We start from the raw sequence: 17069 nt of genomic DNA, 5'->3' as shown, positions 1-17069 counted from the left end.
AGTTTGACAAAAAGAATAAATAGATTTGACAAATTCCTATCATCTCGTTAGGCAAGATCCTGGAAGACGTTCAAATCGTTGATTAAAAAGTATAAAATAAATTCCCTCAATTGTTCATAACATAAGTGATGTCCCATTTGTATTTCTACCACTTCGATCCTTTCACACTCCAATTAAGTCACCTGTTTAATGGTTAAGTCCCTGAGGGTTCTGGGTTTAAGGCTTTAGAGGTGACATTGGGATTGGACCACCATGTTCACATTAATACTAAGTGTCAGAAGTTAAAGCTCCACAGTGAAGTGAGAAGCAGAAAACAGGGAACAGGTTGAGCAGCTTAATTATACGAGATGCCCTGACAGAAAGACCAACTCATTCAGGGAATAACGTCAAAAGCAGAGTATGATCAAACAAGGTTTATCAAATTATATTCTTTATTGAACTTTAAAGGTCACATATGTGAACAAACAATGACATCACAACAGGTATCGAAAAAGATTCACATATTTACAGCAGCAAACGAGTGTAGCGACAGTAAGAGCTCTTCATGTTGGTGGATCTCTTCTTGGGTGGAGGCAAAGAGTCCATGTTCACTGACTGGAAGAGAAAATGAGTTCGAGTTACACTCAACAGCAGAAAGCCACTCTGTGCAGTGAAGCTCTGGAGTGTTTGGCGATCTCCGTCCTATCAATTGTTTTGAGCTTTAAAGTAGCTAACCCTGCGTTCCTTACCTCTTGACTTCAGTACTGTCAGCGTGTCCATTAGTGTTTCCCTTGGCTTTTTGAACAGCGTTAGACTCTCCATCATTCTGCTTCACCTTCTTCATCACGCCCTCCTTCACCGGACTCTCCTCTGGTTTCCTCTGAAATAGAGACACATTCATGCAAATAAGAGAAAAGTTTGCTATGGAATTCATTTTTAGATTCCATTTAAAAAACAAACAAACAGACATCTCGCTCCCTCACCTTCTTCCTGACCAGGTGGGAGATATTTGAGACTGGAGCTTTGGAGGCGTGTCCGTTGGTAGAGCTGACTCCGTTGGTTGACACGCCGGTAAACTGGGTGGAGCACAGAATTCAAGACATGTCACTAATTAGCAAGAGTGAAAATGACTAAGACAAACCAATTATTCCTGTTGACGATACAGTAATCTAATACTCTTATGAAACAGGTTTATCAACAGTCTTAACTAATCATTTCTTTACTTCAGACACTTCAGAGTATGAGACTTACCTTTGAGCTGGATGAGGAGTCGCCGTTCTGCGTAGTGGAGGCGGGGAATGCAGAGGAAGTGGAGCCTCCATCCTGACAGGTACATTAAGTTAAGTCAGAAACAAGCTGGTAAACATTTGATCCTGATGATTTACACCTGCAGTAAGTCTAAGAGGAGGTCAGAGGTGTGTAGAGTAGGAAACGTGTGGATCGTCTCAAAGTCTGTGTTTTTGGTAAGATGCCTGAAATAGAGTATGTGGTAAGCTTAAGAGATTTTAACATTTTGTTCCAAGGCGTAAAACAAAAATCAGTAAATACCACTCTTGTGAATTTTGAAGCTTTTTGATTGTAAAAAAAAAAAAGACGGTTGCTAAGAATCGGTTACAAGTGGTGACCGTGGTATGGTTCGTTTATAGCCCAACGTTAATGTTTTACTTCTGCCGATTGCATTTATGCTTTCAGATTCATGAGTGCTGTTCATTTGTGAAGACTATCCTGCTGAATCATAAATGTTTGTTTGCCACAGAGTTTATTTTCTGCAATGCAAAGAAAAGTTCCATTGGCGCCAACTGCTGGTGATGGACTACAATAAATATACCATCCCTACAGCACTCTGTTGATCTGCAAAACTATAATCCATACATGTCAGAAATATCTATGTCCTCCTCTATTGATTCTAATGCAGTGACATGACAAACCGTGCCTCTTTACTTCCCTAACTTACCAGTGAACCCTTCACAGCCTCAGCAGCCGCGCTCGTCATCTTCAGGCCCTCTGTGGCGTCCTCCACCTTCTCCTGGATCTCTGGCAGCAGAGCCTTCAGCTCCTCCATCTCCTTCCTCTCTTCTGGCAGAGCGTCCGGACCCTCAGCCTTGTCCAGCAGCTCCTTCAGTTTCTCTATCGGACAAAGTGGGAACGTTAGCGCAGAAACAACTTCACAGACCGAGGTGAGTGATCATATCGGTTGAAAATATTGCAGCCCAGCCTGCTTACCCAGTCTGCTCTTTATGACAGAGATGGAGCTCTTCAGCTCCTCGATGGCCCGACCGAACTGGACATCCAAGCTGCAGGTCAGACCGAGCTGGTAGTGGGTCTCAGCCAGCAGGCGGCTGTCTGAGTCCAGGTGCTTCACCTGCAGCTTCAGACACTCCTGGAAATCCTCCAACGCCTGAGTGTAATTTCCTGGGAGACAGGCAGCAACTCAACACACTTTTCTCAACAAGGAAATGAGGACAATTTAAAAAAAAAAACAGGTACAGTCTTTAAGGCATGTCCGTTTTGTCAAAAGCTACGTTACAGTCTGAAAGGAAGAATTTAGGGTCCAAACCAAATTATTTTCATTAATGATAATTGTTAAGCCTAAAACATTTCAGAGTAGTGAACAATGTAGTGAAAACGCACGTCACCATCATAGCAGTTTGTATGTAAAGGTTTTTTTGTCTTCCTTATACAACCATAGAATGGCACGCCTTTCCTTAGAAAGGCCATATAATACACAAACTGCTTCCTTATTTATGTTCTCTGCTGACTCCCAAAACTATCATTACCTGTATCTCATTTATGCAAACAAATGATTTACATCATTCCTCCAACCTGCTCCGTTTTGATGAAAATGCTTTTAGAGTTTTTGCACCATCATCTTTGTGTGAGCTACAGAGCCACTTAAAACGCAACCATTTTATAAGCATGGAAGACCAAAAACAGGATAAAGGACTATTTGAACATTGAATATGGATTTCATGTCACTAACATTTTGCTGTTAGTTTAAAGTCTGTTACTTGTCTTTCTTGTGAAATTTCTTATTTTTCTAAATTTTGCTTTTATGTGGCCAAGACTTCTTTGGAAACAAGATTTTTTTTTTTAAATCTCTATGGTTCCATCCTGGTAAAACACAACAACAAAATAAAGTGTTCCAAGCTGATGATTCATTCAGCAAGCTGTTAGTACCTGATTCAGAAGAAACTTCACCCAGTTTCAAGTGAGCCTGGGCTGCCATGAGTTGATCCTCTTTAGTCTCTTTCCTTGTTAAGAGAAAAAAGGACTCAGTCAACATGGAGGCCGTAAAACTCAGATTGCACCATCATGGCTCAGTACACAGTCGGTGTCTCCATTACCTTTTGTAGATGACTTTGGCTACTTCCAACATCTCCCAGGCGAGCTGCAGGTTCCCCACCTCCTCCTCCTCGTCACTGTCCTGAAAAAAAACACGATTACATTTAAGATCGGACACTTAAAAATCACCCAGCCGAGTCATTTTGATTTGTGTTCGAGCCCGCTCGTCAAGTACCTTTTCAGCAGCACCATCTTCTTCGCCTTGCTCTTCTGAATCAGCCTCCATTTCTGCATCATCACAGTCTTCCTCCTCCCCATCTGAAAACATCAGTATCAATAACAATGCGTTTAGATAAACTGGGCAACGTATCATTACCACCATCAGAGAGCTATTTGCAATCAAAGTCTGTCGTTGAAGAACAGAGAGAAAGTCACCTTCTGCTTCCTCCTCCTTATCTCCTGATTTTTTCTCAGCTTCCTTGTCTTCACTTTTATTACATTTGCTGTTTTTGTCCTCATCGTTCCCTTCCTTTGCAGGGTTCTCTTTCTCATCAGCAGCCTCAGCCTTTACTGCGTCCCCTTTCTTCTCTTCGTCTTTGCTCTGCTCCCCTTTGGCGTCTTCATTTTTCTTCTCTGCCATGGCGTCATACACCTGCACCCTCAGCTCATCTCTGGTCTTCTCTGTTGAAGTAAGAGGGAACAGTTAGGGGGAGCAGTTTAATAGCTTCCCTTAGAAATAAATATCAAAAGGGCCAGGTATAAAAAAGGTTTTCTGCATGTTCAAAATGATCATCATTCCCTCACCGTCAAAGTTCTCTGTGCTGTCAACGTTTGAGTCTTTGGGTTTTTCTTCATCCTCCTCTTCTGGTACTCCTTCCAGAGCATTACCCAGGACCGAGTTCTCCATCCTACAGCAATAGTGTCAGTTAGGTCTGCATTTGCACAAATTCCTTAAAATGCAAAATGACCATTAGAGCCTAGCACAAGACTTAAAGACTTTACCGTGCCAAATCCAGCAGCGCTTTACCACACCAGAAGAAAGCCTCTCCACACTCGTCTGCTGTGTCGCCATACTTCTGAGCTCTGAAAGAGGAAATATTAAGTCGTAATGTCAGATTATAAATCGGTATAAAAGCACACCTGGCAAGCACTGTTTATTGCATATGCAAAACAGCTGCATACAGTTTCCATCTATTGAGTAATACGCCTTTAACTTCCATTTAAAAAAAACTAAAAAAACACCATGAAATGCTTTTTCTGAGCTCAAAAGAGGTTCCTCAATAACAGTCACAAGCCAGGCTGCAACTGAACTATAGTTGTTAAAGTTAATATATATAAATATAAATATATATATATATATGAATTCATTTTATAATTGTGACATATATGCAACACTCACTTTTGAGTTCTCCTAATTTATAAAATTCTCAGCTGTGCTCACTACATTTGCATCCTAAAATACCTGCTACACAGCTTCCTTCTCCCGTTTAAATAATAAGCTTCTTCTTGTCTGAGAGTTCATCTGCCCACCTGTGGAAGAACAGCACGCACCTGCAAAAAGCTGTGTGAAAGCTGAATATGCTTTACTTTTATTGGCTTAATATAACTTGTTGTTTTCCCCTCACGTTAATCATTATCAGAATCATTTGAAAACACCTTCTCTTCTTACTTATTTGTGCTGTTAGTTTAGAGCCCGGTAGTCTGGATTAATAATGTTTCGTGTTTGAAGCTGGTTTCTATTGTCACAGTTAAACTCACAGCATGCCGCAGGCCTCCTGCAGGGCGCCCACCGCCTCCACCACCTTCCCCATCACCAGGTGCTTCTTGCCCGTGCCGATGAGCTTGTTGGCCTCCTCCATGTTGGCTGAACTGGACAAACAAAAAAACGACTTTACAAAGCTGAACTTATAAACCCAGTAGATCTTTTACAACGCTAACGTTGTGTTAACGTTGTGTTAACGTTGTGTTAACGCACAGTTCACTACAGACTCGGTGTATACCTGGTCCGAGAGATAGCAGGCGAAACGGTAAAAGCGGTGCAGGTCGCTTTGTGTCTCGGCTGCTCGTCCCTCCTGGCGCTCAGAGTGACTACCCCGTTGTTTCAATTTGGCGCGAAATACTCCGGCCTTTTCCGGTCGATTTCCGTGTTCGTAAACCAGCGCGGGATAATTCTTAAAGGCACCACTGCTGCTGCTAAACGCAAAGTGTTCAAAATTAAATAAAAATGACATTATGGAATCCTTAATTAAATCAATTATGAAAAAAACACTTTATTGAAAAAAATAAAATAATTAAATATTCAATTTTATTTAAAAAACAACATTTTATTTAATTCAGACTTTTTTCTTTTTTGTCATTTTTATTTCATTGCAGCTGTTTTTTTTTTTTTTGTCAAGCCAAACAAGGCAGAGCAAGTACAATGGTTATTGATATGGCCTGAATGAGTAGACCTGCAATAATAGGTTATTGTGAGAAGAATAAGGATGAAATAACATTTCATATGCAGAATTGTATAAACAAAGGCTACATTATTCTTTGCATGTCATGGTAATACTGTGTATTTTGTTGTGTATTTAGGTATATAACTATTCACTTAATCATTTTTTTTTATTTGGTATTTTATAGGATATTTAGCATTTTGGGTATCCATAACTACTAGGCCTAACTGAATGCAACTGTTTCATTAAAGCTGTTCAGTATAATTCATTTAAAATGAGGTGGTGGTGGTATAAATTATATGTATGTGTGTGTGTGTGTGTGTGTGTGTGTGTGTGTGTGTGTGTGTGTGTGTGTGTGTGTGTGTGTGTGTGTGTGTGTGTGTGTGTGTGTGTGTGTGTGTACCCCACGTGGTGCTGCTGTCATGTCCTGCTGTGAGGGACAGGGATCACCCAGCTCCCTTCTGAACACCTCCTGCTGTGTCCCTGCCTCATCAAGACAAGTCTGGACCTGGCAACCAATCAACCTCACACTGAGACAATCACACTCAAACCTCCTCACATTGTCATCATGAGAGACAACAGCTATAATTTCCAAGTAAAAATCTGCCAACACAGAAAACCAAAGCTTGGTTAGCTCACATTTCTTTAAATCTAGAGGCAATCAGTTTGAGAGGGAATATTCTCAGGGGAATATATTTTAGGTAAAAGCCAATATTGCAGAAGGTTGAAAGGCTTTACAAAACATTTTTTTAATTCATTGGTAAAGAGGGCAAGATTATATTTTTTTATCTTTAAATGTTAGACATTTCGGGTCATTTATTTATTTGCTTTCATGCTGAGAGGTAGATAATTGGATTGATACCACTCTGATGTTTAAGAGTGGATCAAACTTATCATCTAATTCTCAGCAAAAAAAGGAGTAAGCATTTCCCAAAATGTAAAATATTTATTTTTATTTTTTATTTCATTCCATGACAACATTCTCAACTGGTGCAAGTTTTTCATTTCATTTAAAAATGTAAATACATTTTTCCTCCAAAAGGAATTGAAACACTTTGCAATACTCTTTGAGATCTGTTGCTTCTGCTGGGTGTGTTAGAGCTTATAACCAATACACCTTTGATAAAAAAAAAACACAGAGCAGTGATGCATAAACAATGAATCCATCGTTGATCCAATATGTGAAGCCTTTAATCGTGTTGTATACCCTCATGTAAATTGATTTAGGGAATTAATCAAAGGGGTGACAGAACTGCCTTAAATAACCAATATTGGCAGCAGTATTTTGCAAGATGTTTCATTCGTTTAAACTGTTGTCATTTATCATTTGCATGGCTGAATGTGATCAGGATGATGGACACACAAGTGCCTTTCAAACATCCTTGAGTGGAGTAGATGCACTAATTATTGGCATATTGTGAAACAGCAGATGAACACAGGGCGACGTTTGATCACAAGCCCACCATGGAGCTTCTAACAGGAGGTTATTGTGTGTCCCCCTCTCATCCGGCCCTTGATGCAGTGACCAAGGCAACGGCATGCAAAGACATCGCTTGGTGACGGCGGAGAGAAGAGGCATGATGGAGGAGCTGATAACAGCCTCTTTCTGTCCAGGTTATAGAATCAGATGATCTAATGCAAAACAACACAGGTTTCACTTATCTACAAATTAGTGTATATAAAGCTTAATTTCCTAAAAAATCAATGTGGCAGCATCTCTACTCAGATATTTGATTTGTGATAGAGTCAAGTACGATTGGCTTAAAATTTTACTTTCAAGAATTTGAATTTAGGGTTACTAAATAGTATATGTATTAACAGCAAAATGTGGTTCTGTGAAACCATGGTTCACTTCCCTTTCTTTTTGTTTTCACTCCTTGGAGAATTATAATTTTGTGTATGTTAGAAATGTTAGCTGTCAGAGCTTTACACTTATGTCCAATTATCTGAAAACATGTAAGGGAACATTTGGGAATATCATAATTAATGGCAAAGTGCTCTTAATTTTTAATCAACTGTACAATTAAGGGTGATTAAATAAAAAAAGGGTCTTAACAATTGTTGTGTGGAGTTAACATAACGCTTCTCAGTGTGACATCAGAACTGTACAGCCAATCATTTAAGAGGATTGGCTTACATACCACGACCAATCAACAGAATACTATCTCCCAACACTTATCACGATATGCCAACGGAAGTTATGTGATGTTTGTGAAACTAGCATGAAGATTTTGTGAAAGATTAAAAAGTAGACACACGAAACTAAACAAACTAGCTGAGTATTCTTTTGTAACTTGAAAAATAAGATATTCTTAATAATTGATATATCTTATTTATTACAGACTCTATTTATAAGGGGTAAAAAGCCAATTGAAATTCCTTTTTCATTGCAGAAACTGCTACCATTATGAAAATGCATAGACAGAGGTTGGTATTCCTCAGCCTCTTTATTAAGTAAACATAGCAGTGGCAAGGAGGAAGTAAGAATGAAAAATGAATTCTACAGCCCACAGGATAGTACAAGGTGTTTCAACAGTGCACCACCCTTTGCAGTACGTCCCACATAAAATACAGAATAGTTTGGTAGTATGTGACAACTCAGGAAACATGGAGGAAACTGGCCAGCACACACAAAGTGCAATGTTCACAGTGTTTATAAATGAAGTACATTGAATCTGTTGTTGTTTTTATCTGTTATGGGGAGGTTCTGTTTCTATTTTTAGTATGGAAATGAATTCCCTCAGCTTCATCTGAAATGTTCTCTGGTGACCACAATTCACTTTTATAATGTGAAAAAACACTTTGGTGTGAGCTCATGTTTGTCTTCTTATATGTCTATATGAGGGTCATAGCACAGAGAAAAAAAAGATTAACTAAAAGAATGTGGGTTCTATGGAGTATTAGTCTATTTTCTGAGTGGGAACGTAGAAAATAGACCAATACGGATGCCGCAGCAATGTGGAGGTGTTGTTTAATGTAGCGGCTCTGCATCCTAAAAGAGTTGGAGTCATGTGATGAAACCTCATGACTCCGGCATGGCATGTCAACTTTGATTAACAAACTTGCAAGCCAGTGAAAACACACTGTTTTTTGAGTTTCAGATTAATAGATTCAGTGTTATGCATCCCAATTGGGTGTAGAATTAATCAAGGTTGCCTCAAGGTTGCCCTGATTACTGAAGATGGATGAAATACAGAGATTAGGTGTCCGATTACTTCATCAGGAAGAGACTTTGAAAATGAAGCATGAAGAATATTTCCTATATGGGCCACTACTTCCGTCTTTCTCCTCAACCTCTTTGACTTGGTGTGGTTTCACAAGAGCACGAAATTTCCCAGAAAAGGAATGAGGAAAAGTGCAAAGTCATGCTGTGTAGTGGGAAATTGGTTGTGAGACTGGAGCTCTAGACTGACTGAAGTGGCCTGTAGTCACGTTGTGACAAAACTTATCGCGAGAAGTGCGCCTTGGTATATATTCCTCAATCGAGTCTGCCAGTCCTCGCACTTTCTTGTGTCTGTTGGTGTGGTGTGAAAGTAACTGAGGTATGTGTTATGCAATGCATTTTATTATGTTTTTAGTATGCATGTTTGGTAGTTTGTTTTTTCACAGTGTTCATTTCTTCGGGTTGTTTACGCTGTTTGTGTTTTTTTTAGTTTTGTTTCGTAGCGTTAGTTGAATTCACAGTTCAACAAGTGGGTTTTCACAAACCTCAGGAGAGCATCGTTAGTGCAGAAGTTGATGATAACCAACACGCATATATATAGTCTCTAACCTGGTCTTTAGATGATCAGTAAACTCAGGCGGGCAAATTCCTGAAAAAAAAACTTCCACTATGTATCAAGAAAAAAAAAAAACCCATTGTTGTAGAAAATCCATATGCGGAAACACCTGTTAGTTTAAACAGGAGAAGAAGTGGAACTAGTTCATAGGTTTCGGTAGTTGCCAGTTAAAGCACCTGTTAAAGTGCTGGGTGCTTTACAGTGATCTAAGCTGATCGAGGTCTGGATACATAACGCTGTATCAATATGTGTTTTTTTTAATTTTGAGCTAACCAAAAATCTTTTTCTTTATGTCTTCTGGTTTAATAATAGCTGCTGTAGACAGTATTTAAAACATTTGCTTAGTTCTGTAAGAATGGCTTCACTCTAATGAAGACATGCTTTATAACGAAACTTTGATTATTAGGAAAAAAATGAAAACGCCCAAGATGATGTCACAAATCATTTCTACTGACCAACAGTCAAAAACCTAAGGGAAACAAAAGTGGATAAACTAGTAAAAGGGAATGTTTGCTACGGTTGCTTGAACAATTTCCTTTAAATCAATCCATTATCAAAACAGTTGGCCATTAATATTTCGACTTTTTATATGATGATTAATTGATTATCAACAATTGTATATATCGATTGATAATTATTTTTTTTGCGAAGATTCTAACAATTTCTGACTCTGGCTTCTCACATGTGATGATTTCCTTTTTTCTATGGTATTTCATAGCTACCTTTTAATATGCTTGGGTTTTGGATTGTCACCTCCGGCTCAGATATCCGCATTTTTCACTGTTTTCATACAAATCATTTTCAATCAACTAATGATTAATCCAGATGATAATAAGAAGAAGATCAGTTGTTACGAGAAATAATGATTGGTTGCTTTTATAAGATACAGAAAAATTGTACAATTGGGTTGACGTATTATATAAAAGAGACCAACTTTTTTGTCTTGTAAAAGAGGAGGGTTTTGGTTTATCCATGATTGTTCACGCAAAAGAAACAAAGAGAAGCAATGCACAGCGGTGAATTTGAGAAGAGATTGCGTAATACATCAACTGTTTCCTTCTTCTGTTATCCACTTAGACTGAAGATGGCTGCAGGCAAAGCACAAATTGGAAAGCTGGCCCCGGACTTCACAGCTAAGGCGGTGATGACGGACGGACAGTTCAACGACCTGAAGCTTTCAGACTACAGAGGTAAACCTCAACATCTGTCTCATCTGCTGTTTAGTGAAGGAAATGCTTTGATGACGCTCTCTCTTCTGGACTATGATTCACAGCTGCTTTGTGTTCCTACAATTTATTGAATAGGCATTCATTTACACTACTGAAGACTAGAATAAATTAGTGACAATACAAACGCAATAGATTCATCTGTTTCCTTTCCTTTGGTGCAGGGAAATATGTCGTCTTTTTCTTCTACCCACTGGACTTCACCTTTGTTTGTCCAACTGAGATCATCGCTTTCAGTGATGCTGCCGACGACTTCAGGAAGATCGGCTGTGAGGTCATAGGCGCCTCTGTTGACTCACACTTCTCCCATTTTGCCTGGTAGTTAAAAGCTTTTATCCTTAACACGTTTATTGTGTGGATTCACTCTTGCAAATGTCTCACTTTCTTCCTTTTTTGGGGAATGTTCTTAAAGGATCAACACACCACGAAAGCAGGGCGGTCTGGGTCCCATGAAGATTCCCCTGGTGTCAGACACACGGCGCACCATCTCCACAGATTATGGCGTCCTAAAGGAAGATGAGGGCATTGCCTACAGGTGGGTTTAACAATGTGGAGTTTCTATGCTTTGCTTAAGATAAGGGACAATAATACCAGTCTAAGTTGCTTTTGCTGCTGGAGGCAGATGATACACTTTTCTTTACATGACGTTAAATGCACCAACCTAATAAAGTTTCATGCAGCGACTGGGAGAACATGAACTTTACAGCGTTCACTTACGTCTTTGCAGACTTATAATTGCTCTTTCTCTCCGCTTCAGAGGTCTGTTCATCATTGACGACAAGGGCGTCCTGAGACAGATCACCATCAACGACCTCCCAGTTGGACGCTCTGTTGAAGAGACCATGCGTTTGGTCCAAGCCTTTCAGTTCACTGACAAACACGGAGAAGGTAAGTTACTGCTGTAACATACTGCAGACCTTAAAGGGACAGTGTGTACGATTTTGTGGCTTCAGATTGAAACCAACCGAATACCCCCCATAACATTTCTGCTAATAAATCCCACGTAAGGCTACACACTTGCCCTTTTAAAGTATGTGATGTATTTTTGTGTGTCCTTTTAGCATATACCTTTGAGTTTATTAAACCCTTCTGTTGCTATAATATTTTTTTAATGTGCTTAGCTGTGCGTGATTACTCTCATCTTGCTTTCCATGACCCAAATATTGTTATGATGATAACTTAACCTTTGTACTTATAACCACATTATATTATTTGGATCCAAAGTTTAATTTATGTCGCAAAATATTTTTTACATGTCAGACAAGTCAGTGCTGATGTTCATGTGAACTTTACAAGATGAGAAATAAATGTAGAAAGGAGGGCATGAATTGCATTGTGCATCAAAACCTTAAATGCATTTCCCTGCTTTAAACCCAAAGCATTAGAGGTTAGATATACTGTATATGTGTGTCATGTTGGCACAAGTCTTTACTGTTTCGTCTACCGGGCCAGGACTCATTACAGGCTTATCTTTTCAGTCTGCCCAGCCGGCTGGAAACCAGGAAGTGACACCATCAAACCCGACGTCCAGAAGAGCAAAGACTTCTTCTCCAAGCAGTAATAAGCCCAGAGTCTGCAGCCTGCTGTAGGAGATTTCATCGAGAGATTAACATTTCCAGAGAACAATATTTAAGTCAGCCGTTGTGCCTGTGGAGGAGTAGTTAGGAACCAGTTTTTGTTGTCAACATGCTGTGTGTGTTCAGTCGTCTGTAGAGTGAATAGTGCACTAATGACCAAAGTATATCATTGTGTAATTATGTTGTGGTAATCAATGCTATTTTCACTGTCAGGCTGAGCTAAATGTCTGTTTGTTCTTCCATGTCATTCCTTACTATTGTTAACTGCAATAAAACAACCTGTTTTATTGGAATGAAGCCACAAGTCCATTTTTAAATTATGTTGTACTTATTTTTTTTACAGTGAACAACACATGTTCTGTCATTGGAATGAAGAAGTTAATAACACCGTCCTAAACGAGCATATTGACTTCAAACATCACAGGTGAAATGCTAGGAAGTTAGGGCCATTACACATAGTATCTAACAAGTAAGGTATATGTTTCTTAAAAATGACACAGCATTAGATTGAGATACTATTATTCCTTTATATTTATCACAGCCATTACCTATGTGAACAATTACACGACATAGTGAAACACATAAAATAAATGGTGGAAGATAAATAAGATTGAGTAATGTGGGAATTTTGAAATGAATTAGCTTTCCCCTACAGGTTAACAGATGCTTAATCGTTTGCTAAATGCACAGGTGCTTTCACTTAGTTTGTCTGATTGGTCCTCTCTTCATTACTGTCGCATATGAATGTCAACTCTACTGTTTAATTGACCTGTTGGGACAAAACAACCTGTAACTTTGACTACTATAAATATGTAGTTCAGTGACTTCAACATATCTCCAACACGCATTTTAGCTTTAACGTTTTATCAGCCACAGTAACTTAAAATAACCCTGAGAGAAAGGCTTTTATTTTATTTTTATTCTAAAACTTCACAGCCAGAAGTTTTTCCTTACTAAAGGGCCAAAAAAAATAAAAATTTGAATACCCATAAATCATGACTGTGTTCCATTTAGGGTCCTGTATTTTGCATTGCTAACTGACACGCCTAAATCAAACAGGGCCATCATTAATATGATTAATTACACCTGTGTTTTAGCTGCTGTGGAGCTGGTAACTGAGCAGTACCTCTGGTTGGGCCTGCCTCTAAGTGAACTCTCTCTTCATGTATTTCACTTGAATTAACGACCTTGGTGTTAATGTTATTATTGATGCAGAAAAAGCTGTTATTTTATTATGGAAAGGTAATAATATCTTATTCATTCAATCCTGATACTTCATATAGAGGTATATTACCTTAATATTTACAAATAGACTTCCGGTCATTTATGGTGCACATGTGACACTTTTGGCGGGAAAGACACATTTCGATACGCTCGCTAATCTTTGAGTAACTACAACGTTTGAGTAACTTTAACCTCAAGAGATAGACTTTCAAGACAGCGTAGATCAAAATATTACAAAAGGTGACTAATTTAACGTCAGCTTGATATTTGTGGAGCATACATATTGTTGGCTTGTTTAATTAATCGTCAGCATTGGAGACCCCTCAGCACCGGAGGAGGGAAACATGGCAGCTGGGAAGATGTGCTTCAGGAAGAGCAAGGAGGAAACTGCCGAGGTTTTTGACCACACCGCATACTACTAAACGAGAACATGTTTGCCATTTGATTTAATCTGTTTCTGCTTTAATAAGTCAATGTTTATCATGAGTTTAAAGTCTGCTTGACGTGGACAACTGCGCCATCGTGTGGTCTTCAATTTAACGTGACAAGTAAGATGTAGTCCAGATGTTTTCTCAAAAGTATTTGTTTCTCTGTTTTACTTTTTCAAAGTGGACTGGATTGTTCCTAAAGGACCTGAAAACCCAGCAGGAGTCCCTTGTCTTCGTCAAGAGGATGATGGCTGTGGCAGTCTCCTCCATCACCTACCTCAGGGGGATTTTTCCAGAGGACGCCTACAGATCCAGATATCTGGAAGGTGCCCACCAACATGACCATAAATAGTTAAAAAAAAAACAAGAAAAGTCCATGCATGCAATTCATAGGAATAAACCAAAATGCAATATCAGAACTCGTTTCACACATTTCATTCGTTGTTAACTGAGTTTTTTTACATAGTAGTTTGGTTTTGGAAACCTGGAAATCTGGAAAAATAACATTTTAGACTTTTAGCAAACGAGGAAAGGAGTAGAACTTTAAAAGGTCATGGTGGTCATCGAGATTAATGTATGCTTTTTTTTTTTTTTTTTACCATTTGTTGTTTGCCATTTCACCAGATTTGTGCATCAAAGTTTTGCGTGAGGACTGCAACACCCCTGGTGCCAGCAAAGTTGTTAAATGGTAATTATAATATTCCTGCTCTAATGCTTCCTGAATACACAGTAGTGATTTGGTCTGCTGGCCACAGCAGCTAGCTGAACACCAGGAGGAGGAAGTCTGCAGTGATAATCAGAACTAGGAGGCTGAGGGTCATTTCCTATCCTAATTATGTCGTTATTGTCTTCATCCTGTTCAATCTTGTATGTTCCAGGATGATGGGCTGCTTTGATGCGTTAGAGAAGCAGTATGTAAGTGCATCCTTAACTACTTCTAATTTGTAATGTTTAATCTGTTCTGCTGTTTTGATCCACACTGCTACTATTTTTACTCTTGTTCAATGTTGTCCTCTTAACAGCTCCAGATTGTATTCATTGGGGTAAGTAAATTAAGTCGGTACAGAGACACATTTGTTGTTAACACTTTGCTTACATGCAGAAAAAAATAGAGCAATAACTCTGTACAACATGTTATTATAATCTAGGTGTACACCAATCCGGATGAACCAAATGTAAGTTGCCCCCTGAAAATACTGAAAAATGACGGTAGATTTTGAATTGAAACACACTATTGCGTCAAATCATAATTACAATGTGAAGTCCGATCAACATTAAGAAACATTTCTCCCTTTGCAGTGCATTATTGAGTCCTACCAGTTCAAATTCAAATACACTGAGAAGGGACCAGAGATGGACATATTCAGGTTTGGATAGAATTCCTATGTTTGCATAGATGTATTGGATAAGGCCTCCATATGTGATGATGATATAACCTCTGTGAAACCACAGGAACAACAATGTGGAGATGAAGGTGTCATTGGAGGACACCAAGAGAGCCTCGGTGCTGCTCATCAGGAAGCTGTTCCTTCTTATGCAGAACCTGGACGTCCTCCCCAACAACGTGTACCTCACCATGAAGCTCTACTATTATGACGACAGTAAGATGCATTAATGTCTCTGTCGTACAAAATTCAGAATCTTGTGTCATTTCCTGGGTTGCACACTGTAAACATCTGCTCCTGCTCTCCTTTGAAAAGTCACCCCAGCTGACTACCAACCGCCAGGCTTCAAGGAGGGCGAATGTGACAGCCTCTGGTTTGAAGGCATGGCTGTGCACTTCAAGGTGGGTGAGGTGCAGACGGCATTTCACACCTTGAGAGTACGTGTGTCAGCGGAGCAAGGCCGGCTGGAGAAGCTTCAAGAAGGAAACCACCTGAGGGAGACCAAGCAAGTTCCTCAGAGCAATCCTCCAGAGAGGGAAACGATCAAGGTGAGGGCAGAAAGAGGGTTATTAAAATATGGGGTTTCAGTTTTATCTTCGTCCCACCGTAAACACGCACAACATTCCCTCTTTAAAAATGTGCTAAATCAAGCTCATTCCCGATAGATCTTATAAGTTCTCCCGTGTTTCAAGGTTTGTTTTTTTTAGTTGGTGTAGTTTGCTTTAAGTTTAATATAATTGTCTGTAAACATCTGGTTACAGGATCCTCGTAAGACAACATACGACGAAGATGATCTACCTTCCGAGGATGGTAAGTCTGTGCTGCTTCTGTTACAAAACTGTTAAAATATATCAAAAGGTTTACACTGTTAACTTTCTTTCTAACAGAGTCTGCACAGTTCAAGAAACCTAAAAGACCCACGGCAAAGGTATAGTTGTTCTAGAGGCATGATTATACAGTGGAAACCTCTTATACGATCACGCCTGTCAAGTTGTTCGCTATATTTGAATTATTATAAGCAATTTTATTCTTTATCTACCATGCAGATTACCATTTAATTGACATTTGTATATTTATTACATTAATATAATGTGAAGAAATGGACAGCTTCGGTAATTACTGAATTTTTTTTTCGACTTCAGCTGTTTCAAACGCTTTTAAATTACTGTAGTGAGTCTAATTCAAATACACTATAATACAGTTCCTACTGTATATACAATATAGTTTATTGTAGTTCAGGCTAAAGCCTAAAACAGTGTTGGGCTGTTTTCAAATACAGTAATGCCAGTAGTGCTAAAAAGTCTCAGCTTGGTTGTGGTTTTGGCACATTTCTCAATTTTTAACAGGCCTGAAATTAAACTGAAGGCTATCAGAAATAAAATATATATTTATCCCCAATATGTTGTCATGTATGAAAAAACCCTTTATGAGCGTTGTAAACTGAAAACTAGATTAAAATAAAATAAAATAAATTCACATTATTTGTGTAGAAATGATTCTGTCCCAAGCTTTTTTACCCACATAACCGGTTGATTACTAACTGTGATCACTGTAAATGTTGTCCACTGTATAAGACGTATGCAGGTTAGATAACATTATATATGACATAATAAAAACTTGACAGGTGATTATTTTTTTTCTGTCTTAGAGAAATGCAGCTGCCAAAAATCTGTCAAGGAGGAAAAGAAGAGTTTAGCCAAAACATTACACAAAACAAAAGCTCTGACAGAAATGTGAACACAAACATAAAA

The 17069-nt window shown here is 38.8% G+C and overlaps 3 protein-coding genes across 3 annotated transcripts; 2 read left to right on the top strand and 1 right to left on the bottom strand.

Annotated features, from left to right (window-relative positions):
- Positions 1-298: 298 nt before the first annotated feature.
- On the bottom strand, positions 299-5394 carry LOC129088865 (nuclear autoantigenic sperm protein-like). The gene is made up of 14 exons (XM_054596120.1): positions 5262-5394; positions 5020-5130; positions 4264-4344; positions 4066-4169; positions 3697-3942; positions 3497-3579; positions 3324-3403; positions 3157-3230; positions 2203-2391; positions 1934-2106; positions 1231-1302; positions 963-1055; positions 729-859; positions 299-594 (listed from the first exon to the last, which is right to left on the bottom strand). Exons 2-14 carry the CDS (start codon positions 5118-5120, stop codon positions 588-590), a joined length of 1434 nt encoding a protein of 477 aa, XP_054452095.1. The 5' UTR covers positions 5121-5130; positions 5262-5394; the 3' UTR covers positions 299-587.
- A 3756-nt stretch (positions 5395-9150) lies between these two features.
- On the top strand, positions 9151-12598 carry prdx1 (peroxiredoxin 1). Its single transcript, XM_054596801.1, has 6 exons — positions 9151-9241; positions 10556-10668; positions 10869-11022; positions 11117-11239; positions 11462-11592; positions 12183-12598. The coding sequence occupies exons 2-6, from the start codon at positions 10563-10565 to the stop codon at positions 12263-12265; spliced, it is 597 nt and encodes a 198-aa protein (XP_054452776.1). The 5' UTR covers positions 9151-9241; positions 10556-10562; the 3' UTR covers positions 12266-12598.
- Positions 12599-13646: 1048 nt separating this feature from the next.
- On the top strand, positions 13647-17069 carry zte38 (zebrafish testis-expressed 38). Its single transcript, XM_054624831.1, has 12 exons — positions 13647-13900; positions 14115-14259; positions 14558-14621; positions 14812-14848; positions 14956-14976; positions 15082-15108; positions 15233-15300; positions 15386-15534; positions 15634-15866; positions 16080-16128; positions 16206-16246; positions 16967-17069. The coding sequence occupies exons 1-12, from the start codon at positions 13850-13852 to the stop codon at positions 17012-17014; spliced, it is 933 nt and encodes a 310-aa protein (XP_054480806.1). The 5' UTR covers positions 13647-13849; the 3' UTR covers positions 17015-17069.

This window comes from Anoplopoma fimbria, chromosome 3 (genome assembly GCF_027596085.1).
Source record: "Anoplopoma fimbria isolate UVic2021 breed Golden Eagle Sablefish chromosome 3, Afim_UVic_2022, whole genome shotgun sequence".
NCBI classification, from domain to species: Eukaryota; Metazoa; Chordata; class Actinopteri; order Perciformes; family Anoplopomatidae; genus Anoplopoma; species Anoplopoma fimbria.
The sequence above is the reverse complement of the archived record's forward strand: the minus strand, read 5'-3'. Positions and strand labels throughout refer to the sequence as shown.

Bases quoted from the DNA above. Each gene is read 5' to 3' on its own strand.
- zte38 (XM_054624831.1), top strand. From the start codon at position 13,850: ATGGCAGCTGGGAAGATGTGCTTCAGGAAGAGCAAGGAGGAAACTGCC. The intron at 14,849-14,955 runs GTAAGTGCATCC...TCCTCTTAACAG, and splicing joins ATGCGTTAGAGAAGCAGTAT to CTCCAGATTGTATTCATTGG. The intron at 16,247-16,966 runs GTATAGTTGTTC...TTTCTGTCTTAG, and splicing joins CTAAAAGACCCACGGCAAAG to AGAAATGCAGCTGCCAAAAA.
- prdx1 (XM_054596801.1), top strand. From the start codon at position 10,563: ATGGCTGCAGGCAAAGCACAAATTGGAAAGCTGGCCCCGGACTTCACA. The intron at 11,240-11,461 runs GTGGGTTTAACA...TCTCCGCTTCAG, and splicing joins GATGAGGGCATTGCCTACAG to AGGTCTGTTCATCATTGACG. The intron at 11,593-12,182 runs GTAAGTTACTGC...TTATCTTTTCAG, and splicing joins CACTGACAAACACGGAGAAG to TCTGCCCAGCCGGCTGGAAA.
- LOC129088865 (XM_054596120.1), bottom strand. From the start codon at position 5,120: ATGGAGGAGGCCAACAAGCTCATCGGCACGGGCAAGAAGCACCTGGTG. The intron at 3,580-3,696 runs GTGACTTTCTCT...TGATGTTTTCAG, and splicing joins TAAGGAGGAGGAAGCAGAAG to ATGGGGAGGAGGAAGACTGT. The intron at 3,404-3,496 runs GTACTTGACGAG...GTTTTTTTTCAG, and splicing joins AAGATGGTGCTGCTGAAAAG to GACAGTGACGAGGAGGAGGA.